The sequence below is a fragment of the Lycorma delicatula genome, chromosome 9 (assembly GCF_047948215.1).
Source record: "Lycorma delicatula isolate Av1 chromosome 9, ASM4794821v1, whole genome shotgun sequence".
Lineage (NCBI taxonomy): Eukaryota > Metazoa > Arthropoda > Insecta > Hemiptera > Fulgoridae > Lycorma > Lycorma delicatula.
Window position 1 is genome coordinate 42,456,040 of NC_134463.1, and position 26,268 is coordinate 42,482,307.

General features: G+C 33.6%; 1 protein-coding gene across 2 annotated transcripts; it reads right to left on the reverse strand.

The window, feature by feature from the left end:
- Nucleotides 1–4,049: 4,049 nt before the first annotated feature.
- On the reverse strand, nt 4,050–24,832 carry LOC142330462 (ATP-dependent RNA helicase DDX54-like). 2 transcript variants are annotated; one of them, XM_075375705.1, is made up of 3 exons: nt 24,684–24,832; nt 23,474–23,665; nt 4,050–4,368 (listed from the first exon to the last, which is right to left on the reverse strand). In XM_075375705.1, exons 2-3 carry the CDS (start codon nt 23,663–23,665, stop codon nt 4,360–4,362), a joined length of 201 nt encoding a protein of 66 aa, XP_075231820.1. In that variant the 5' UTR covers nt 24,684–24,832; the 3' UTR covers nt 4,050–4,359. The 2 variants fall into 2 exon arrangements, with proteins under 2 accessions (XP_075231820.1, XP_075231819.1); XM_075375704.1 differs by lacking the exon at nt 4,050–4,368 and adding an exon at nt 18,430–20,377.
- Nucleotides 24,833–26,268: the final 1,436 nt, after the last annotated feature.

A 26,268-nucleotide genomic window follows, 5' to 3' on the forward strand; every position in this document is an offset into this window, starting at 1 on the left:
TATGCATTTTTATTTTGGACAAAGAGAAGAGTTCAAAGTTAGCCTGCTTTTTCAGCGACGATAAGTGGCTATTGATAGTATGTTAGCTGATATTTTTGAAAAAGTAAATGTGCTCAATTGTCCTGTAGGCAAAGGTGATATTTTAACAATGACTGAGAAAGTAACTGCATTTTGAAAGAAAATCATGATGCGGAGGAAGAATTTAGAGAAGGGAAATTTAGAAATGTTTCCATCATTGTGTGATTTTGCTTCTGAAAATGAAGTAAATATGGAACAAATATAAAGTCATAACTACACATATAAAAAATTTGGAGACAGAATTTTGTATATCATCTTTTGATTGCAGCTCAGGAACAGTTAATTGACATAAGATAATTAACATTACAGTCTGAAATTAAAGGAAAATCTGTTCATAATTATTGGATGGGAGTGAAAGCAGAATATCCCCATTTAGTTAGCACAGAAACAAATGCAATCTTACCATTTGGTTCTATATACATGTGTGAAGTAGAGTTTTCTCTACGACACAAGTCTGTGGATGTACGGGTATAGAGTTCGGCCTTTACAAGAGAGGTATGTGGTTTATTTAATAATAGATTTCCAAACAAAGAACCAATAAGTAAATTGACTGTGATCAAGACAGTACAACGATTTGAAGAAACCGGTACTGTAAAGAATCGAGCTCGCACTTGTAGACCAAGAACTGTCAACTGATTCTTTAGATGTACTGTATATAGACCTTTGTTGACCCTGATTCGTTGATTCAGAAAGCCTGTTGTCCAACACATCAGTTATTTTTCGGTTCAAAAAATTCTTAAAATAAATAAATTTCACCCTTATAAGCTAGATCTGGTGCAAAAACTTTCAGAAGATGATTTTGACCGCCGAGTTGAGTATCGTGATATGTGAAAAATTAGACAAATTTTTCTAATTCCATAATGTTTACTGATGAAGCGACTTTTTTGTTAAATGATCTTGTGAATAAACAAAACTGTCGATATTGGAGCAATAATATTTCCAGATAGATATTGAAGCTCATACACGTACCCTCAGAAAGTGAACATTTGGACGGGAATCGTTGGTCATTGTATTGTAGAGCTTTTATTTCAGATGACAGTCTTACATAGAAGATGCTTACTGCAATTGTTAGCCAATAGGATTTTTCCAAATATCTGGGATAATATTGGACAAGAACTAAATAACACATTGGTTTCAGCAACATGGGACACCACCTCATTATTATCCACAGGAATGGCAAATTTTAAATGAACAATTTCCAAATCGCTGGGTAGATCATACAGGAGCCATAGAATGGCCTGCCAAGTCCCCAGCTTGTCTCCTCTGGATTATTTTTTTTAGGGGTACCTGAAACATTATGTTTACAAAACAAAACCTGCAGACATGGCAAAATGAAAAGAAGAATAATTGACCCTTGCTCGTGTATCACCAAACATGATACAAGAAGTTATAAATGGATATTACTTGAGGTTAGCATACTGCCAAGCTGTAGAGGGAAAACATTTTGAACACTTTCATTACTAATTTATGATTGAAAACATTTATTTAAAATTTTAAAATAAATATTGTAGTATAATTTAAAGTAAATAATATTAGTTGATGTAGCCATTTAATTTGTTGTGTTGTTAGTTATTATTTATTATCAATATTACATCACTGTTTAAAGTTCATTACTGTATGCATTATGAATGTAAACTGCAATAAAAGTGTTCATGCAGCGTGTTTTACCTCGTTTTATTGTTAACACATTTTTTCCGTCATTGCAACTTTGAATGCTTATAACTCTATAACAAAGGCATTAACAGGTTTTTCGTGTATCATTATTTTTCTTGTAAAATTTTAAATTGAAATCATGTATCACATATACACCTTCCTATTTAAAAAAAAGTTAAATTTTAATCAATATTATGAATCCAAGATGGCAGACAAAAATTAAAAACTCACCATAATGCAGATGTTTTTTAATTATGTAGAACCTCATTCATTTCTGATCTCCAAATACCTTTCAGATATGGATTGTAAAGCTGTTTCAATACTTAAATATCACTCTGTATATATATTGTATTATATGGGTACAACATATAATTATTTTCATCTTAAGGGTATGCGATCAAAAATGTTTAGAGATTGCTGCCATAGAAAACTGTCTTTTTACAATGTACAATTTTTATGAGTTTGTTTGTGGTACTCCCCAATTGGCAACGTAATTTACTAGAAATACTGAAGAGTACATGTTAAATTTTGTTTCATACTCAAGAAGACCAACTGAAACACTTTAAATGTTGAAATACGATTTTGGTGAATGCTACCATCAAACCTACTAATGGTTTAAGGGTTTAAAATACAACAGGAAATAAAATGGTGATGAAGAACTTTCTAGTCACTTCAGTAGGCATTGCCAGAGTTTGTGAAAAACTGATGGATATTGTTGATAAATAATTAATTGTGTTTTAAAGTTTGCAATTTGTTAGATGGGACATGGCAGTAAATTTTATCAAAACAACTTGAAATATAACATTGCAGTAACATTTATTCCTCATTGGCTAATGATCAACAAAAAGAACAATGTATTCGTTCATGTAAAGAACTTAGAAAATGGTATAAAAGTTTCTCAAACTACATTTTGTGGATTATTATTGTTGATAAAACATGGGTTTATGAGTCACAGAAATTAAGCAGCAATATTTCATTGGAAATCATAAGTTCACATAAATAAAAATCAGGTCCTCTTCAGAGCAACAACAAATCTTTATTGATTTTCTGTTTTTATATCAAAAGCCTTGACCAAAAATAATTTGTTCCATAGGGCTAGTGCACAAACAGTTCTAATGCAGTGTCTTGAAGCAGATTTAAAAATAAGTTCCAACAGAAACTATGTAATTGAGTCGACAAAATGTGAATGCAAATTTTAAAAATACACCTTCCTATTTGTCATCCCTTACTCCAAACTAGCTCCCTGAAACTGCTTTTTATTTCTTAAAATAATAATTCACAAGAGGAAAAGATTTGATGCTGCAGAGAAGATTTAAGAGGTATCACAGGACACACTGTTAGAAAGTGGAATTCCTTTACTGCTTCTGACCATTACAATGGACAAATTACTTTGAAAGAGATGAATCAACAGGAACTGAGCTAACAGCAACACAGTTATAATACTAATAACTGTCATTAATCTAATCATAATAATAATGATGATGATCATGAAAGACACTGAAGTAATTAATTCAATACTTTGTGTAGACTGTTTCAGAATGTCTTTTTTGTAGATGATGATGGTTTGGCGTATTTAGATTTGATAAATATTAACAATTATAATTAGCCAAAGCTTTGGAGCACTTTAATATTGGAAAAAAAATACAAATTAGTGGAGTTTTTTCAGTATTTTTTTAAGAATAGAATATTTACTTAGAAATTTTTTCCATTCATTATCCTACAAATTCCTTTTTGTGTAAGCAAAGCTAGTTTAACATACAAAATATTAATTTTTTTGGATCATCATTTTAGCACAGTATACTGATATTGATATGATATCAGTATATATATATATGATATACTGATGAGCACTAACTGATATGCTTGTTTTCAAAATAGCATCATGTTGCTATTGTATCTCAATCAGATCATTTCAGTGGGTACTTGGCCTTAAAGATTGTGGAAACATGTCTAAGATTATAATACAAGTCAATGTATTCAGCATACAATGGTCTTAAAAATGATTTTTTTTACTGGGTACCACCATTCAGATTCTCTCCAGTATTTATAACTAAAAAGAGAGCATTATAATAAATTTTGATCTTCGGTAAAAGAAATTGGAAACTTAATTTAAAATTGAACTTTCAGGTGGTTTAAACTTAACTCAGGTACCTTATAGATAATGTTGAAAGTTGGCACTGATTCTTTTAATAATTTAAGTCTTGATTTCTTGTTATTATAAATATTTTATTGTAATTGAAATATTTATATATATATATATATATATATATATATATATATATATATATATAAATATACATAACATTAATTGTTTGAATATGATAGAAATATAACATTAATTATAAAAGTTTTATTGTAATTTTAAATATTTCTGTAAATGAAATGAACTGCTTTGTCGAACTGAACAACTGGAACTGAATTGGTGTAGAACTGGACACCAATGTAGTGAAAAGCTTGCTTATGTAATGTTGGTGGAGCCGCTGAATCATCCGAAGTCGAGTTTATCTGAAAGCAGCTGTGTGAAGTGTAAGAGCCAAGTGATGTCGTCAGGAGCCGAGTGCATCTGAAAGGAGCTGAGTGAAGTGTAAAGAACCGAGTGGATCAGACCGAAGCCGAAGATCTTTAAATTTAAAATTCCTATTTTAAATAAAAATTAAAGTCCCAACATTTCAAAAGGAGCAACAAAAAAGTGAACATTTACAATAGTATTAAAAAATTAAATAAGTCATTTAAATAACCCTAGTTTTAACATACTGTCTGCCAAAAATCATATGATATATCAATTAAATTATTATGAATGATAACATGAATCATGAGTTTTTTTTTAGACATATGGTTTTTTACAATTCTAAGAGAGTTAAATAAAAAGTACAATCTGTAATGAATTGTTTGAGAAAATAACAGTAAGTTTAGTTGTATCTATGGACAATAACAAGAATAACATATTGACAAAGTGAGAAATCTGCATTTTACATATCATAATTAAACTAATACAATATGTAATTTATAATCATGTTCTTTTTATAAAAATACAATCAAATGAAACAAATGTATGAAATGTTTAAATTGATAGAAATATTACAAAAAGAAAATATATTTGAATTAATCAAATGTGCTTGGTAACAGGCATAATTTATGAATAGGTCTCCTAAATAGACCATTCGCTGTTTGTAAATCAACAATTCTTACCAAATTGTCTGAGCCTGGATAAACCTGGGTGACAATTCCATGTGTCCAATACACAGGTGGGGAATTTTTGCTAGTAACTAATACTAACTCCCCAACACAAAGATTACATGAAGGAAAACACTTACGCAATAAATGGCGTTGCTGATAGGTGAACGACTGTGAATTGAGATCAGAAACTGACTAAATGAATAGCCTTAATAGTGAGATATATAAAAAGTGTTATATATGCTTTACTTAATGTTTTAGACCTCTGCCCGCCATGACGAATCATAATTGTACCGCCAGTCTTTTGAACAAGTAGAAAATGGTCGGGAAGGAATTACTTTGGAGAGTGGTAGTTGACCAAGTTGTTGTACTTGGGTTTTTGCAATATATCAAAAGAATGTCATACATTTACAAATGATAGAGGAAATAACTCTCTTGCCATTTATTATCCAATATTTTTGTCGTAACCAATGATGAATAAGTTGAACACCAGCATGCAAGAGTCGCATGTATTCAGCAATAATTAGTTTTGTGATATTAGCATTAGGATGTAAAACAATAGGATGTTTCACTTGGTGATGTAGTAGAGAGTGTTGCAGTGTGCCACCTACACATAGTAAGCCTGAATTATCCAGAAATGGATCAAGAGATAAATTTGCTTTGTTTAGAAATAGTTTGATTGTTTTTTTAGATTATTTACTTTGTCACTAAAATTAACGTGTTGTGATTGTTGAATAAAAAAAACGAAGAGTATAGTTTAGTCCCTGAGTAGTTAAAGAACCAGAAATTCATTCCGATTTTCTTGATTTGGCATTTTAAATAAATCTGAAACAAAAACTAAAAGTGCGAATTAAAGTATGTAGTGATGAAAATCGTCTGTGTAATCGAATACAACAGTAGATAAAAATGATGTTACAATATGTTTGCGTTTTTCCATTAGACATTCAGCACTTATATTACAGTTATTAAAGGTAATATTAATATTTTTTGGCCGATGGGCAGAAGTTTGTGGTAACAAATGAGGACCATGCCACCAATGTGACATGTCAATTAATTTACTTTGTGAACAACCTCTAGACAATATGTCTGCTGGATTATCAGAGGCTTTGACATAATGCCAGTTAGCATTTGTGGTAACTTGTTGAATCTCAGAAATTCTATTGCTGATGAATACTTTTCAATTAGATGGTTGTGCATGAATCCAATATAGTACTATAGTAGAATCTGTGTGTAAATGGATTTCGTCAAACTGTATGTTTAAGGCATTAATTAAATGCAACTGGTTGTATAAATTGAACCATTATGTTAGTAACATACTGGGTAATGTTTCATCCCAATGAATTTTAGGTTGTCACAATGACTGCGTAAAATCTTTATGTGAAAAAACAACAGGACCAATGAGTCCTAAAGAATCAGATACACTTGTTATGATGGATAGAATATTTCTTTTTAGAATCAATGGTATGAATAGTTGGGAAAAGTAGCTTATCTGAGGAATTTTTCCATAGAACTCCTAAAATGCATAAGTTCTGTTTTTGATTTGAAGGAATGGAAGTATTATGTTCAGAAATAGAAATGATATTTTTGGAAAACCATTTATGAAGAGGAAAACCATAATGTTGTAATATTTAGAAATATCAATTTTTAACTGAATAACTTCATCAAAGTTGTCTGAACTGGTAATGAGATTATCAACATAAAGATCATTTCAAATGGACTTACATGCCAGTGGAAATTCATTTTAATTTTCATTTGCAATTTGAATTAAATATTGTGTGGCCAAATTTGGTGCACAAGCGGTCCCATACATTACCGTACATAATGCGTAGTGTTTTATCTCCTGATTTGGAGAATCATGCCAGAGTGTATGTTGTAAACTGGAATCACTAGATTTAACTAATACCTGACGATACAATTTATAGCTATGTCAGAAGAAATGATGTAATTTTTAATTCTAATTGGATTCTGAATCTAAGTAATTTAGAAATTAGATCTTGTTGAACTACAGGTCAAACTAAAAGAGTATCATAGACAACTCACATTTTAGTAGTTAAACTTGATGGTTTAAATACTGGATGGTGAAATAAATAACACACATTCGATTTGTTAATTAACTAATTATTGGAGTTGAGTAGTGACATTTGACCTAAATCTAAATATTCCAGTATGAAAGTGGAATAGTCCTTTTTAAGGTTGGAATTGTTGCTTACCTTTCTTTCCAAAGACAAAAATCTATTCTTAGCGTTGACGAAGGAATCACCTAGTTGAATGCTATTATCTTTGCATGGTAATGACAAACATCTTTGTATTCCAAACATCCTGTTGTCATTGATATTTATGATAAAATCGCTGAGTTAGATAAACGCAACAGCGAGGTAAGTTTTTGCTGGATCCGTAGCCACGTAGGGATTCTAGGTAACGAAAGGGCAGATTCTGCTGCCAAAGAGGCGTGTATTCAACCTCCTTTCACCACCCGAGTTACTACCTTTGATTTTGTCAATCGTATAAAACAATCACTGAGAGCAAGGTGGCAAAGTGACTGGGCGACTACCGTCTATAATAAACTCAGACGGATTAAAGATTCAGTGTTGCCATGGAGATCCTCTTGCAGAAAAGCTCATCATAAGGAACGCCGGTTAACAAATATGAATTTGTTAATCGCGTGTGACCGATTCTAGGTCTGGTTACCGCTACTTGTTCTTCACGGCGAGTCAACTTAAAGTCGCTTTTCCATATATATGGAGAAGGTTTTACTGAGTTTAGTTTTGTATTTAAACTCCTCCATTCAGCATTCCACTTGTTTTTTACTATGTTTGTTAGACGGTTTTTAACATCTGCCACTCTTACAGGAAATGCATCCAAAACATCGCAGACTGTTGCCTTTCTGGCAGCTTCGTCTGCGCTCTCATTACCTGTAATACCAGCATGCCCTGGAGTCCATACAAATATGAATCGCTGTCCTCGTTGATTTAGAACGTATAAAATGGACAGGATGTTTGAAATTAGGACATCCTTAATGTTCTTGTTCCGAATTGCGACAAGTGCACTTAAAGAATCTGAACATATTAGCACTCTCTCTTCGCAATAGTGTTCAGTGTAGCGAAGAGCTTGCTGAATTGCAGTAAGTTCTGCCGTGTAGACACTGGCCATATCTGGCAGTTTCCAAAAGTGGGCTTTTCCATTTACATATATGGAGCATCCAACACCATGTTCGGTTTTAGAGCCGTCAGTATAAATTCTGATATGCTCTTCATAGTCACTGACGGTTGCTAAAAATTCCTGTTGGATGATCACTGCTGGCTTCTTTTTTATTTCTTCCTGAGAGATCCAACCTTGTATTTACCGCTGGCAATAGCCATGGCGGTATTTCTCTTGTGGAAATTGCTAGCATCTCAGGAATAGCAATTTCGTATTTTCCTTTTAATTCGTGGTACCTTATTCCAGCTGGTCTGGAATAGGTACCACGATGTTCAAATAATGCAGCCATAGGATGATTCGTAAAGAGTTTGTTATTTATATGAGCAGGAAATTCCCATACGTTTGCTGCATGTCTTAACAAAAGGACCTCTCTTCTATAATGTAGTGGCATTATTCCGGCTTCGGACATTAGACTAGTCGCCGGACTTGTGCGGAAAGCTCCTGTTCTGAGCCCCAATTAATATTCGATAAACATTTTATAATGTTTAGGGCTTTTTGCATCTATCACTCAAGTCCTATATATGTAATCCCCACGTAAGGGATTTATCCAATACAAGTACTAAAAATCTCATGTTATCCTTATATTGTATTGGATTATCGCCAATTGTCAACGTAGGACTTTGATGAGGAATTCTCTTCCTACAAAAGTGTACACAGCACGTTTTTTTCTGGTGAGAATTGGAATCCGTTGTTCTTTGCAACTTCATTTAGAGCATTGATCGCTCGTTGCAATTTGTACCTCACCATAGCAGTCTTGTTGCTGGCATACACAATTGCCAGATCATCAACATAGACGCTTTTGCTGATTTCTGCTGGAATGGCTAATATCAATTTATTAATGGCAATGGTAAACAAGGTACCGCTCAACGGCGAACCTTGTGGTATGCCACTTTCCAAGATTTTTACAGATGAATATTCACTGTTGACACGTACTTGGAAAGTACGGTCATTCATATAGTTGCTCAATAAGATTGGCAGTTTGCCACGAATGCCCCATTCATGTATCTGGAGCATTATACCATGACGCCAGGTCATATCGAAAGCCTTCTGAAGATCAAAGAAGACTCCGACACAGTGTTTCCTTGTAATAAAGCTGTTGTATATAATTTTCTCTAAGTTGATCATTTGATCGGAGGTAGAATGGTATTGCCGAAAACCTGCTTGATATGGTGATATCAGGTTTTCCCTTTTCTATAATCCCATCCATCCATCATTGGATGGATGGATGGATTCTATAATCCCATCTCTTCATTTCCTTACATTCACCAAACTTCCTATCGCATCCACTAATATAATCCCTTCTCATAGAATGTTCTAGCCAGTTTTTTTCCTATATTCAATCGCATTTAGCATTCTTCTGTTCTCTCCGATTCTGCTTATTTCGTGATATTGTTTTAATTTCTACTATTCAACTCAGGTCATCAGTTAGCTCCCTAAGAACTGAAATTTCTTCACCTGCTCCTTTCTTAAATCTCTTAAATTTCTTATCTCCTATCTTAATCTCAGTCTTCTACCCTTTTTTCAACTAATTTTTTCAAAACTTCTACTGTAAACATATTGATATGTTACTACTATTAACGAACAAGTCTCGATAAATAATGCTGCAGTAAAAACAGCTGTTCGCGTAATTGAACTGATTCATTGCAAATTTTTCGATTATATTAATTGAAATTTATGTGATTCACAAAAATCTTTGGATGGGACTCATCAGTGGATTACAATACAAAGTTTGGGAATCAGTGGTCTAAATCATTTGAAGAGATTGTATGCATGTACTCATTTGCATTTTTTAATATTCAATAACACTTTTTAATATACTTTCATTCATGATTTTGTTTTCAAAACGTTATGTATATTTACAAATAAGTATTTCTGATCGAGGTTTAAAATGCGTAAAAACACAATATACCAATTAATAGAGCTCAAAAAGGACTGAGTTAGTGACAAAATTGTTACCCGGAAACCGATTGTTGGATATTTTGAAGTACGTTTCGTAGATTAAAATGTCTTTGTGCAAAAAAAAAATTAATACTAACAATTTTGGTGGTGTGATGAGAAAGGGGATGAAAATGTGTTCAGAAAATTTCAAAGTGATTTAGATAGACCTATTTTAGGTATTGTTTGTTCAGCCCACATTGAACACAGTTCAGTACAAATGCCATGTGATTCTCTACCCCTGGACATAGAGGTTATTGTAATAAAAATTTATAAATATTTTCACATGTATACTGAAAGATTAAACTTAAAGATTAAACTTTATAGCAGCACAATGTCCTTAGTTTGTTGTTACCTTCTATAGAAAGAATTATTTTCTTTTTTATGGTCTAAAATCATACTTCTCTTGTGACAAATGCACAAAATTGTTTGATTTTTTGAAAATCTGAAAAAGAACTATTTTTTAAATTTTTCTATAGTACTCTACAGTTATTTAATAATGTAGTTCAGAAATTGGAAGCTAATTCTATCACAGCAACAGAAGCATTTCAAACATATTCTTAATTTATCAACTTCAGGAAAGAAAAAGCCACAAATTTATACCATCTTTTGTCAAACAATTGCTATGGACTCTAAAAGAAAATGTTCAGGAACAAAAATTCTTCTCAAGCGTAGACAATTTTTATAATTCTAGTATCCAATACTAAGAGTTGTGAAGAACCAGTTTTCATAAAGTTAGTAAGTTTCAGTGGATAAAATCTACGAAATGAAATTGCCTGGTCTGATCTAGAAGAAAGTGCACAAGTTGTTAATGAAATTATAAAAGATTCCATAAATATTAATGACCTATTTGATGAATGTACATTGTTGAACCTGGTAATTCAAAACCAAAGGGTAGGTTGTGGTTCAAGTTCTGAAAAAGTACCAGATACTATTGAAGAGAAGTGGAACGCATATTTTAAGGCGTTTCAAGACTTATTTCATGTTGCAATATTTCTAAAATGGTTGAGTTTGCAATGTCTTTGCCTGGGACATCTGCTCTAGTTGAGAGTTTTTTCAATTATGGGGAACATTTGGTCTGCAGAAAGGGGTCAACTTTCAGTCTACTGTTAAACATCTGCTAAATGTTAAAATTAATTCAGAACTTACTTGTGAATTTTATGTTGTAATTAAAACAAACAAACCATTTCTGAAAAAAGTCATATCTAATGAAAAATGCAACTGAATAAATAGTTTAATGTTTCACTAAACTGTTAAGACTTTAAAGTAATTTTAAAAATATATCCCGAGTTGGACCCAGAAAAATACGATAAGCCTATTTAAGTTTATTTAAATTATCAGATTTAGTTTAAATAAGTTTTAATTTTTCCATTTTCTCTAATATAATGTACATACCACAACTTGACCGTACATACCACAACCAGACTGTTCTTCACAATCATAATTAGCTATTCTTCAGAAAGGATCTACGATTCTTCAGGAAAATTCTTCAGAAAAAAGCTTCTTTTTCTGTATTCACTAAGCTCAGGAATCTACATTCTTAAAAATTTGTTTGGATACATTTCCACACCACAATAGAAAGAAAATTTCATGTTGTAGCATCCATGGCGCGTTGAGATTTTTTTTTGTTGAGTGGAAATCTCTCCCCTGGAGGCCTACAAAACACTCAAAACTGTTGTGATAATGACGACCGGGATCGACATTATCACAACAGTAAGGGATCGACATTATGGGAATTTACTAAGAAATTCCCATAGGGAGTGGAAAAGGGTAGTTTTTCAACCAATCTGTAATTCGATCCCTTACACAGTCGTTTTAATTATACATGGCAACAGTATTATTTTATTATTTAATATTCAAGTACACGAAACCCTGAGTCCTATTTTATTAAAAAACCTTTGAGACGGAAAATAAATCTCCAAGTACATGAACAACTCAATGTTGCTCTTTAAAGACCGATCAGTTGTTCAATTGAGACTTATCCTTCGCCAATATTCGTCGACGACGACCTATTAGAAAACGCACATCGAAATCGTACGTGGATCGATTCACCGCACTCTTTGCGAGTGGTCAGTGTTACACCAGCCCTTACACCCACTACCATAACGGGTACCGACTCAATATTTAGGTTACCCATAAAAAGTGCCCGATCCATTCTACCTACACCTGATGAAGCATTATCATAACAAACCCATTTCATTAGTAGATCTGATTTTACCTAACCATTTACTGTCCTGTCCTTTCAATGCCCAACATTTACTTGCCTAGTATTTTGTGGCCTAGTATTTCCTCACATGATTATGACATCGTAGTCATTGAATTGAACATTTGATCAGCATAAGGATTCATACGTTTCTACGTGGTTTCGCTGATAGGTAGTTGTTGAAGATTAAAGGTGAAGGAATACGTCTCACTCAAAGGTCTTATTATTAAGTCTTTCTCGAACTTTGTAAACCGTACAATCCATAGATTGTACAATCAATAGTAGCAAATTGTATTTTTTCTCCAACACATAAAATGTCATATTACAATTACTTATAAATTACAATAAGTTACGCAATATGTTTTTTAGTTAATAACAAATTCGGCTTATAACAAATAGTAGAGACGGGGTATTTAAAATGCGTAAGCATTTTTAAATACCCTCCTTTATATGGTTTCACAGCATCCTCGATAATAGAGAGGATTTTAAATGCAACTTTTTCGTTGCCACAACTTGGACAACCTATAATTAAGTACTAACTAATTGTACTAAAGTATAAAAAAAAATTAATATTAAAGTATTAACTTATAAAATAATAATAATAATAATAAAAGTCGAACAATTAGAACGATAGGCTCATGAAACTGGATAGAAGACTGGAAATGGAATGAGAACAAAGATGTGCGAGAATCCTATCGAAAGCTTTTAGAAATGCACAAAAATTTAGTAGATCACTGGAAGAGTGAAATTGAAGGCCGCTCGAAGGTAGCTTGGTGAAAAATGAAGTGAAGAAAATATTCCAGAAAGGTTTGAAAAAAGAAAAAAGTGAGAAAATTTTGGCCATCAGAGTGGAGACACCAGGCGCACAGAATATTGATGGCTTCTTAGAGGACAACTGAAGGCTGAAACCCAAGTCCTGATTGAAACGGTGTAGGATCAGGTATTGAAATCAAGAAATTTTGAAAACCTGCAGAGGCGTAATAAAATGTGGTTAAATTTACTGGGCCATATGAAGAGAACTCCGAATATTGTTGAATGCGGACAAAGGGTAACAATATATGCCGGAGCAAGTAGCAGTAACGAACAAGTATAATTTATGAATTTTGACGGTAGTTGTGAATGTTAAGTGTACTGTATTTGAATGTTAATTTTGTAAATGTAATTGTATTGTGGGATTAAATAATAATAATAAAAGTTGAACAATTAGGACGGGAGTTGAACAAAGGTGTGCGGGAATCTTATCGAAAGCTTTTAGAAATGCACAAAAATTTAGAAGATCACTGGAAGAGTGAAATTGAAAGCTGCTCGAAGGTAGGTTGGTGAAGAATGACGTGAAAATATTCCAGAAAGTTTTGAAAAAAGCATAACATGAGAAAATTTTGGCCATCAGAAGAATGGCGACACGAGGCGCACAGAATATTGATGGGTTCTTAGAGGACAACTAAAGGCTGAAACCCAAGTCCGGATTGAAACGGTGTAGGATAAGGTAATCAAGAAAATCAAGAAATTTTGAAAACCTGCAGAGGCGTAATAAAATGTGGTTAAATTTACTGGGCCATATGAAGAGAACTCCGAATATTGTTGAATGCGGACAAGGGTAACAATATATGCCGGAGCAAGTAGCAGTAACGAACAAGTATAATTTATGAATTTTGACGGTAGTTGTCAATGTTAAGTGTACTGTATTTGAATGTTAATTTTGTAAATGTAATTGTACTGTGGGATTAAATAATAATAATAATAATAATAATAATAATAATGTGTCACAGTGCACCCCAGTAGGAAGTTTGAAAATACCTCATTCATGACATGCTCTTCCTGTCATTTAAAGAAAATAAATTCCTGATGATTGTGTTCAGGTGAACACAATGATTGTGTTATCATCACCTGGATGATAACATTCAGATGTCTATCAGTTTCATATAGAGCAGGTCTTGAATGAAAGTATTAACTTTGCTGCCATTTAAAAACGAATGGATATAACAAACATTTTTTGAAAAAAAAAATTAAGATTGAGTTGGCGCTTTAATAAAACAATATTTCATCGTGCCGAGGCTACGAGGAAGTAATTGATTTTCACGACTTCCCCGATAATAATCCGCAATTAATATAGTAAAAGCTATAGTGGCGTCGTTACTTCGTTACAGTGTTTTTCTTCCGATTACCTTATGCGAAATTTAACCTCAATATCCGAATTGCAGATAGGTTGAAAAACGTTTGTGGTATCGGAATCCACTCCCCTAAAACTGATTTCACAATGACATCTGTCCTCTCTACAAAGGGTGCACTGCAGTTAAAGAATAATATATATTTTAATTTTTAAAAACACACTTACAATAAAATTTTATATGTAATTAATATTAGATGGTGAAAAATAGGTACAATTAAATTTTGTATATAGTTAGTATAAGATAATGAAAAAATAGGCAAAAGAAGATTTTATATATAGTTAGTATTAAGATGAATAAATAGAAAATTTTATATATAAAATAATAAAAAGAAGAATAAAAATAATAAAAGAATAATAAAAATAATAATAAATAAGATAATGAAAAAATAGGCAAAAGAAGATTTTATATATAGTTAGTATTAAGATATATAGTTAGAAAATTTTATATATAGTTAGTATAAGACAGTGATTCTCAACCCCTGTGCCGCGGCACTTTTGTGTGCCGCCAAATTTTAAAAGTGTGCCGCCAAATTTTGTAAATATATAATAATAATGTTAATATTAAAAAATTATTTGACCCAAGATTTGGGTTGATACATTTTACCTGCCCCCAAACCCCCCCCAAATTTTTTTTTGGGGGGCACCCTTGTGGGTACTGTATGGATGCGGAATTGTCTCAGTAGTCCATTTCTGCTAATATGAGACGCAGAGGATCTCTCCCAACTGAGGAAGACATGAGAAAAGCCTCAAGTTCGCAGAAGATGGTGTTACCCAAGAAGGCTGAAGGAAAGAGCAAAAAGAGACCTCGTCAAGGATCTTCTGAAGAGGAAGAAGGGTTACCGGAAACCCTAGGCAGCCTGATCTATCAGTTGGGCCTCACAATGGTGGCTCTTAAACAGCACATGGGTCCGGGACTTTCCAGGTACATTAGTGTACATGAGCAAGAGCTCAAATCTATTTATGAGGGTCTGAATGCGTTGCCAGAGACATCTAAGCCGATTACATTGATAACACAGGCCACGCAGACGGATCCTATAGCTAAAGAGGACGATATGGAGCAGATTCTGAACAGGGAACTGAACGACGAACAATTGCTTGATCTGCTACCGAAAAGGTGGCCAAATCATCTGAAGAGTAAATTAAATGCTGTAAATGAATTATCGGCTGATGAGGGAGATGTTTGTAGCATCAACGATATAAATAAAATTAGAGGAAATGAGGATCTGGAGGCCTGCAAGATAAGATATAAGGCTGGTGATATACGTAGGGACGAGCAGACGATACTAGGAGATAACGAAGAGATTAAAAAACGTAAATATAAAGTATACTATGACTCCAACGCCACAGAAAAAGAAATAATGGAGGTCATATTGAAGGCTCTTCGCTAAGCTGTTCTAAGGCAGCGACCGTGGAACGGCCCCTCCGGAAACCATATTGTTCCTGATGCAGGCCGTCTCGGTCTTCTAGTTCCTTAATCAATCTGTCAATCAATCTGTCAATCCTTAATCAATCCGGAGGGGCCGTTCAACGGGCCAGGCGATCAGGAGAGTGGTGGACTGGGCGGCAGGGGTTCGGCGGGGCACATGGCGTACCAGAAGGATTCCTCTTGTGATACAATTGGACATCAGGAACGCATTTGGTTCCGTACCTTGGTCAGCAATCATGTGTGCGCTTACCAAGTTAAACATCAGCGACTACCTCCTAAATCAGGTAAACTGTTACTTGAATAATAGAGTGACATAAGTGTCCACGTTGGAAGGTGTCGAGAGATATCGGATCTTCGGGGGTGTCCCGCAGGGATCTGTTCTGGGTCCCTTATTATGGAACATATTCTACGATGAAATACTTAGATTGGATTACCCAGATGGAGTCAAAGTTACTGCGTACGGTGATGACGTGGCGGTGTTGGTCGAGGACAGGGAATTGGATGATGTAGAGGTTAAGGCCAATCGCTCCTTACAACTAATTGATGACTGGCTGACAAGCAACAATATGGAGGTGTCCCCCGGCAAGAGCAAGTGTATCCTGTTCACGGGGAGACGGAGACTTCGTGGAGTCAATGTCAGGATCCGGGGTGAGGTTATTGCTGAGGTCAATAGTATTAAATACTTAGGCGTGATAATTGATAAACACCTGAAGTATGGTGGACATATTGAGTCGGTGTGTAAACGCGTGGTGCCCACCATTAAAGCCATTAGGGGCTTGTTCGCTGGACGCTCCATACCCAGGACCTCGATAAGAAGATTGATCATGTCGGTAATGGTATCTTCTGCATTATATGCGGCATCAGTATGGGCTGAGGCTATGAATATTCAACGCAATAGACGAAGGTTGCAGAGTATGCACAGGATGGCTCTTCTGGGGGTGGTATCGGGATATCGCACCATGTCGTACGATGCTTTGTGTGTCCTAGCGTCGGTCCCGCCTATAGACCTTCAGGTCAGGGGAAGAAGGCTCACGGATGAGGGTCATAGCAAGGACGAAATAGAGGCAATCATAAGACAAGAATGGAAAACCTGGTGGGCCGGCCTGTCGGTGGCTGCTTGGACCAGGCGCCTGATTGGTGACCTGGACGCCTGGATAGACCGTCGACATGGAGAAATGGACTTCTACACTACTCAGCTCATGACGGGACACGGCTGCTTCTGTCAATATCTTAATCGAATCGGTAAGCGGGAGACCCCGAACTGCGATTACTGCCCAGCAATGGATGATGCAGAACACACAATTTTTGAGTGTCACAGGTGGGCACAGTACAGATTTGTATCGGGTATAGACAACTTGACGGCAGATAACCTGGTTGAATGGCTGCTAGCTAATCAACAAAACTGGGACAGATTTAGGAGTTTTGCGGGCACTATTCTCCGTATTAAAGAGAGGGAATCAAGGGGACGCGAAAGATAGTATCGTCGGTGCAGGGTAGGGCGGACAGCCTCGTTCTGGAGGGCCAGCATGCTGAGGTGTGCTGGTTTCGATGATGGGGTGGGGACTCCAGGGAGTCTTTGTCAATTGTGGGGAAAATAAAAAGACCTAGTCCCGGCTGGTGGTGCTGGTTCCTTGGGGTCGGCTCCGTCAGTTAGAGGCAATGGCATAAAGACCGAGACCCGGTCCCTGTTGGGGGGGGCGTGGAACGGCATAGTCGGGCCATGCTGCCTCATGGCAGGGATTAGAGGCAGGCACGTTAAGATCCGACACCGGGGGGGTTGACCTGCCGTGCCGGACATACATACATACATTAAAATGTGCCGCAGCAGAAAAAAGGTTGAGAACCACTGGTATAAGATAATGAAAAAATATGTACACAAAAATTTTATATTTAATTAGTATTAGATGATATAATTTTCAATAGTTAGCAAAGATTATGAAAAGGGGTATTTATACTGGAATTTTGATAAAGAGCGGCCTTTTGTAATTTAATGGAATCGGTTATAACTACATCTACAAGTATGAGTATTTTTTTTAGTAGTAAAAGTAGTTTTTGTTTTGTTGAAATTTTTGTTGGATGCTAATATGTTCAGATTTTGATATAAGGAGAGGACTTGGATTTCAGGTGGTGTTAAGGTGTCAAGTTTTTTTGTAGTTTCAGTTTTGTCAATTTGGGATACCTTTTCTTGTTTGAAACGGGAATGATTTGTACAGGAATTTGAAAGAATTTTGAAATTAAACCCTTCTAAAATTCTCGGGTAAGAATCGTAGAGTAAATTAGGTCCTTCCTTACAGTTTTTGATCTAAGAAACTGAATAAAACTAATCCCAGCTCTCTATATCAAGTAGATTTTAAGAAAAAACTGAGTAAAACACGAAAAAGTTTTGTCGGAAAATACACTTTTTTTATGTTTTAAATAAGATAACTTTAATTTACTAATCAAGCAAAAATTTATAGGTAGAGATTAATAATTTTTGTAACTTGGTAGAAAATTTAATTCTTGGAACATGATGTAAGTAATGTCTTTTAAAATTAAATACAGATTTTAGAATTTTAACTTTAATTGGAAACAAAATACAAACTGGTGCCGGTTGTGGTTTTAACACATGAAAATTTTAAAACGATTTGGAAACGGATTTACACCGTCTTTAGAACTAGCGATGTGGCATCCACGGTCGAAGTGATTGCAGGTGTAACGGGTGTTCCTGTGTCCACATGTAGCTAAAATGTCCATGTAAGTCGATGCATTGGGAGCCCTGAAAACTTCGGTGTGTAGGGGGGCCTGGAGTCAGTGCAGAGATTGCGTATCCGCTCTTTACTGCTCTCTCCCGGTTCCAGCGGAGTACCGACCGGGTCTCCAGGGCTGGTAGCCCAGCAGTGGTGGGTATACCCCGGCAGCTAGCTTACTACAGAAGTGATCAAATTTTCTTGCAAATTGAGCAACAACCAAATATGCCTTGACTCAACCGTGTCGCCTGATGCGAAACGGAGAAAGTCATGTGAGGTAGGAAAAATACGGTTAGGTGAAGAGAACTGTTTTCTGGAACGATTTACCTAAACCAAAGTATCTGGAAATCACGAGAGGAGATGGTAATTTTTCGAGGTTAAGTACTTTCCTTATCGCTCGAAGAAAAGTGATTGCTTCGAAGCATCTGAGATGGGCTCATCAAGAGATGAGATCATCAACCCTTTGTGGGTGTACCCATCAGGCCTTCATGCCGCTTTGTGGGCGAACAACATGTCTGAGGAGGTCTCATCAAAACTACAGAGATCACCTAAAACCAAACAGGGAGGCCTGTGTCCCCCAAATTGAGTAGTTCTAGTAGTTGAAATTCTAGTAGTTCTTAGTCCTCTAATTAATAGGTTGCTCTTCGCCGGGCACTGTGCAGCATGTTGGAACATGGAAACTTGGTATTGTTCAAAGGTGGTGACAAAGATCCTACTGTTAGTTCTTCTTACCATCCACTAATGCTGTTGCCTGTGATTGACAAGGTTTTTTATAAGTGCTTTAATTGCACCAAAATACTCTTTTAAATCTTCACCGGAAAGATCATTTTCCGGTGCAAATTACAACTGATGCTACAAGAACATCGTATCCCATCTCCAAAAGATGGCTGTTTGATAAGGCTGTTTCCAGGACTAAATAAGAACTAAGTTGCTTTTATAAATAACCTGGTAGTTTTTTTCATTAAGACTAAAATCACTAGTTTATTTCGTAATGTTAATACTTGAGTATTATTCATTGTATGTGGAATTTCTTTAACATTTTGTCTGTATTTATTAGAATATACTTTCCTATTTTCTTAAAGCTTATTTTTGTGCAAATTTTTTTTATTTAAAGAATTTTTACTTCTACTTATTGAAGGAGGTGAATGTGTTATGTTAAAAGTTTTGAAATGGTTAGTTTTATGGATACTTAATGTATGAAGAGGTTTATTTTTATGTTGATAGTCCATAAAATTTTAGGTATGTTTTTGAATATCATTTCTTATAACTTAACTATTTTTAATTGTATGAGTAACAAATAACAAATTTCAAGATGACAGTCTTACAAATTCTGAGTGTTAGTAACAAACCACAATTTATATTCATTACTAATATGTGTAGTATAATTTTTGCTGATGTGATGTATTTGAAATATTTTAAACTTAAACATTAAGTTATTCCATGTACTATTTTTAGGTGATAAAAAAAAGCTGATTCTGTGACAAAAAATAAACTTTTTCCTTTGAAAAAATAAAGAAAACAATGGTAAAACGCACACTAAATTTTCAGGCTGCTCATTCAGTAAAAAATTTACTTATGCCAAGAAAAAGTTTTTTCTTCTGTATCTAGAATGAGTGAAAATAAAATTTTATTCATTAAAATGTTTGTTACTAGATCAAGTTACGGTGTTATTTTGTTTATTTGTATAAAGGAAGTTTAGCATTGTTTTGTTGTTTCTAAAGATAGTTTAGTCACAGATGTCTGGTTCTAACTATTACTAAACTTTTTAGTTGAGAAATTTATTCAACTGCTCCACTTGATGAATTTTTCATGCGCTGTAAAAAGATATTGATTGAATTACATTAGCATATCATAAAATTGTTAAGTAATTTTTTCAATTGTTTTCAATATTTTAGAATAGTAATATTTAAATTATTAGCCCTCTACCAATAATAATTTTAATAATAATTAATAGTTTTATAATGTTTATTACAGATTGCAATATTTAGAAAAATTAATATAGCTTATTTTTTATTTTTCAATTTAATGACTCGAAAATAATATTTGCATTTTTTTTTTTAGAGCTAGGAAAATCTTTTGAAAAAAATTTTAAAATAAGAAGATATGTAGGAAATTATGGAAAAAATGTTGTGTTAATGTTGGATTGTAATTATATTGTTTAGCAACTGTTTTTATGTTTTAGACAAAAAAAGACGAATTGAGTAACAAAGAAAAGGCTTTGGAAATACTGACAAGACTTGAAGAAGAGACTACATTTGAGAAAGCCAAACAACTTATTTCTGCTATTGAAGGAGTAAGCAATAATAAAAAGAAAAAAGTCTTGAGTAATAAAAAAAAGAAGTTGCTTTTGTAAAGAAGCTTGGGAAATTGTATATAGTACAAGATAAACTCATATTTTATTAGTGAAGTATTTGCACTTAAATTTTAATGTCATATCCATTATAAATCACATTCCTGTTAACAATTACAACAACGAACAATTGATATTTATAAATTAATGTCAAACGATTACGTACCTGGGCTAACTATTACAGTCATATTAAACAAACTAATGGTGCTAAAAAAGTCATTTTGGATTCCTCTTTAAGACCTAACTACACTACAGCTTTTACACATAATTTTCTTTACATTTGCCTGTTGAAAATTACTTTCAATGCGCAGTGTAATATGAATGAATAGGGTAGGATTCATAAACAATAGAATGGATTAATGTCGTCATCTAAATCCCAGTAAAGGCAGTTACTTATATATGGATTTGAATACTAGATCATGGATATCGGCTTTCTTTGGTAGTTGCGTTTCAATTAACCACACATCTCAGGAATGATCGACCTGAGACTGTGATTATCTGGATAAACTTAACATCCATGCCTTGGATTCGTTCAGAGTGTACTTGGTAACTTTGCAGAAGGTTGATAGTTTAAGGCAAAGGCAGACTAATTGTATTTCCCTCAGCTCCTCAATTCTGTGGAATGGAGGCTAAAAAAATCCAATTTCCATTCAATCTCAGGCTCTAATTTACAACATATTCTTCCCTGGTTACCCACTGATGCAATAAGTTTCAAATACAATCATTAAGTTACAAGTACACACAAGTAAGGAACTTACCTACTTATGGATTAAAACTCAATAAAGCAGTGCAAGAGATTCATATTATATGAGTGAGAATCAATCAACAAAAACAATAATTATTTTTTATTCTGCCTCTTAATTAACATCCTAAAAATTTCAGTATGACCTCATTTTACCAGGGTAGCTGAAATCTTTTACTAACTGTAACTCCAAACAAAACAAAGCATTTTCACAAGTAAAGTAAGTTATGAAATTCCTGGGAGAACTTCGTGATACACAGTATATATAAAGTAAGTAGTAATTAATATTCTTACATTATGTATACTTAATTTTAGGTGTATTTATATTTATTAATATATATATATTTTTAAGGTATATATTCTTGGTAATTCAGAGGGCTGTTTTTTTCTTCAAATGATGCCCTTTTCAAAGAAGTTTGCCGCTAGTGAGGTAAGGTACATCTTGACAGCTTCCTGAAGTTCTTCGTTGGTGGCGAAGTGTTGTCTGCCCAACCATGCCTTCAGTTCTCGAAAGAGGTGAAAATTGCTAGTTGCTAGGTCTAGACTATTCAGTTGATGGTTGAAAACTTCCCACTTGAATTGTTTGAGAAGGTCTTGCTTGCTTCATGTTGGTACAGTTGCTGTTGTGCATTATCGCGGATCAAAACCACGCCGGATGAGAGCATGCCTGTTTGTTTATCTAGATCACTCTGCAGAGGTGACAAAGATTCACAATAAACTTCCTTTGTTATTGATGTCCTCTGCTCCACAAAGTCCACCAATAAGACACATTTATGGACCCAAAAAACTGTAGCTGTTGTTTTCCTGTTGTTCAGTGTCTAAACTTTTTCAGCTTGTTTGGAAAAATGTGTGCATCCACTGCTTAGGCTGCTCTTCTATTCTCATCAATCAACATGCCCAACGTGCATACAATCTCTAGTATCTTTAGTCACAATTATGTACAGAGAAGACCTTGAAATTCCTGGGATTTCTGCAGAAAGTCCATTTATTATAAACCTCTGTTTGCCTTAACACACTCAACCAGGCATACAGGAGCAACAGACTTGTTGCCTTGCCCAGCATTTTGCTAATGATGAGGAACTGAAGGAAGCAGACCTTAAATGGTTGAAGGAAATTGGACATAATTTTTATGAGAGTGGAATTGAAAAAATTGTCACAAGGTATGAAAAGTGTTTAGAAAAACTTGGTGATTATGTCGAAAAATAGATAAAAATACATACTTTATAATTCAATAAAAAAAAATTGTCTTACAAATATGTGTTTGTTTCATAGAGGGGGTGAACTTACTTTCTGATCGTTCCTCAAATATAATTATAATGTAATATTAAATACTGATCAAAATAAAAAGATTATTCATAAAATTATAAATAGTCAGAGTTGTGAATTATTTAAGTGATTTTGATAGGAATAGTCAAATAAGTATCATCTCTGTCAAACCAGACATCAAAACTACTTTCATGTTAATTCAACACAAAATTGTTACTTGTAAGAAAAAGCCTTATAATCATTGCTATTTTTGATAAATTTTCAAACCATTTAGCACATCATCCCACCAACTTATTTAAAAACAATTAAAAAATTTTCTTTTACAGAAAATGATTTTGTTCAAATTTTTAATGAAATTTTCAACATGGAAAATATTGTACACATCTCAACCAAATTCACTTTACATAATAACAATCATCTGGCCTGAGAATATGAACTCACATCCTCAAGGAGTAAAGTGGTACCCGTTGTAATGTTATAAATAATGATGTGGACACAGAATAGAAAAACACATACAAAATCAGATTCACCATTCAACATTTAAATATATACCTTTCTTTGAATAGGTGTAGGAGTTTTGTAGCCTTTCTTCTGAATACCTTTAATTAGAGGTAAACTAATAGCAAATGTATGAAATCCTCCTAACTTTTTTAGATTTTTTGTTTTGTTTGCATTTGGAAACTGGTCGTTTTCAGATTCCTCATCACCAAAACCATTGCCACTGCTACCAATAATCTGTGCCATCTGCAAGTTATTAAATAAATATGACACACAAGAATTGATTGAGTCAGATTTAAAAAAACACACGGGCACACACATACATATATATTTATATATATATATATATATATATATAATGCATCACAAACTGAAAAACAAAGTGTAATTATTTTTAAAACAATTTTTGGTGGGATTTCATTTATATAATTTAACCATTCTACAAATTAAAAATGCACGTTAAATTTCAATATAAAATAGCAGACTATATGTTTTGTATTATGTAAATTAAATACCATAACCATAATTGTTGTAAGTGACATGGCAAGTTCCTACCAAAAATAACACGGTCATGATTATAAATAAAAAGCATCCTATACAATGGTTATTAAGAAAAGTGTCAAGTAAGGTGCCTTTTCTACTGAAATGAAGATACTGCTACACACCGGTATGTAAATCCATTAAAATGAAGTTGGTATTTAGCCTTAAAGATAATTGTTTGCAATTAGGGACACACTTTCAATTTTGATGAAATTTGGACTACACCTTATTTAGGATGTAGGTAATTCGTTACAATTGAAATTTTTGCTTTTGTCGGAAATTGCTTTTCACGAGTTACATCCCTCGTTTGTTACACAGTACCCTCACCAAAAATGTCATAACTTTTGTTAGGTTAAACTTAACATAACTAAATTTTCAACTGCCTTAATGATGAAATTAGGACAATTATGTCATTAAGAGAGTTAAAAATATATGTAACTAATATGTGGCAGACAACATGAAACTTCACTCGTGAATTCAAGAGAGATAAGTTTAAGATATAACATCATAAGAGATGATGACACTGAGTAGGGTAATGTATAAATGTACACAACAACTACGTACTCGTGAATCAACATCAGTAATCAGACAATTAATCAAACAATTGTTTAACTTTAAAAAAGAGTAATCTACACTTCCAAACACCAAAAATCTGTAAGGATCGTTTTAAAATTGTAAGGAATAACGGCTAGGATCTGCATTTGTTAATAAATAAAATACTCACATTGTAACCTTAATAAAACCGGTCGATTCAAAGTTCAAGAAAAATTAAATAACTTCAGAAAAATGTACTATTTCATCAAAAACTTCAATTACCTAATCTGAATAAAATTAAAAAAATATTAACCTCACTCAAACACATGGTCAACATTCCTCAAAGATCAAGTTTTATAATGAACGGTTCGATTTGAACCGATACTTTGTAGAACATTTCTATATGCGATCTATACTGTTAAAAAAATTAAATTTTTATATGTATAATGCAAATACGAAATCAAGAAAAAATAAATGTTATACTCTCATAAAGGTCTAAAAATGACCCGATGACACGAACCGGCACTTTGCACAAAAGTTGATAGTTTTCAAAACAATCGTGGGGTTAAGAGGGAGGTATCAGAGTATCATGCGAGAACCAACCTACCGGATTGCTTCAAACTTCATGATACATTTGTGTTATCTCAGGTAAGGTTTTAAGCCATCCTAGCCTTCTTGGGGTGAATGAGGGGGTAAGTGCTTCTATGTTAAGAACGAGGAAATCGTTGGAGAAAGAGCGCTTTCAGGCTTTAATTTTTATTCTCAGAGGCAGGATCCCCCTGTTTAGGTAAAAGAAAATAAACAAAACAATATATACAAATAATAAATAAAAATTAATATATAAATAAAAAAGAAAATAAACAAAATATGTTGTTTGATTTTTATACTGTTGTGATTTTATAAATAAATTTTGTGAAAATCTAATAACATATTTTGTTATTCTCTTTTGTTATGATCAATTTTAATCGATCAAGATTATGATGTATGATGGTTTCATCCATTGATTATTTACATGTAATAATTTTTTTTTAAAAATGGTTTATCAAACTACTTCACAAAAGCATTCACCATAACACTATTTATATAAAATTGCTGTTATTACATAAGTCTTGCCTGATGTAGGACCAAAAACTTCTGAGACACCAAAAACTTCCGACTTAACATCGTCTTTTTAAAAGTACTGATATATTTACTGTATTGAGTCCTGAAAATTGATATGTTATTTTAGTCATTAAGACCTAGTATCCTTTTAAAAGAAATATTTAAAAATTCCTTCCTTTTGAAGTAGTACATACTTTGATGTATAAATCGCAGCACTGTTCTTCACAATGCTTTTGATGAGTGGAGTGGCCACTAGATAGTCTTTTATGCAATCACAGTGTTGCTAATAATAAACAATTAAGATGGCGTCCCACTACTTAGAAACACTGTTCTTCAAGGACAGTTAAATTATTCTATTTTCATACGTAACATTTTCATTAATATATGAATGTATCCAACTAATCATATTTTTACAATCTTCATATCACGTGTATTTGAGGTTAAAAACATATGTTCTTTTAAAAGTCCAATAGGTTCCAGTTACATAAATGCTTATAAAATCACATCCTTTTAAAAGAACATTGGGCCTCAGTTAAGTTAATGCATTCAGATAACAATTAAGAAAATTAGTAATGTTCCAGATAAACCTAATCCTGTTGGGCTGAAAGTTTTTGTTCAAGCAAACCCAAATGGAATCATTTATAATTTTAGTATATATCAAGGTACACTTATCT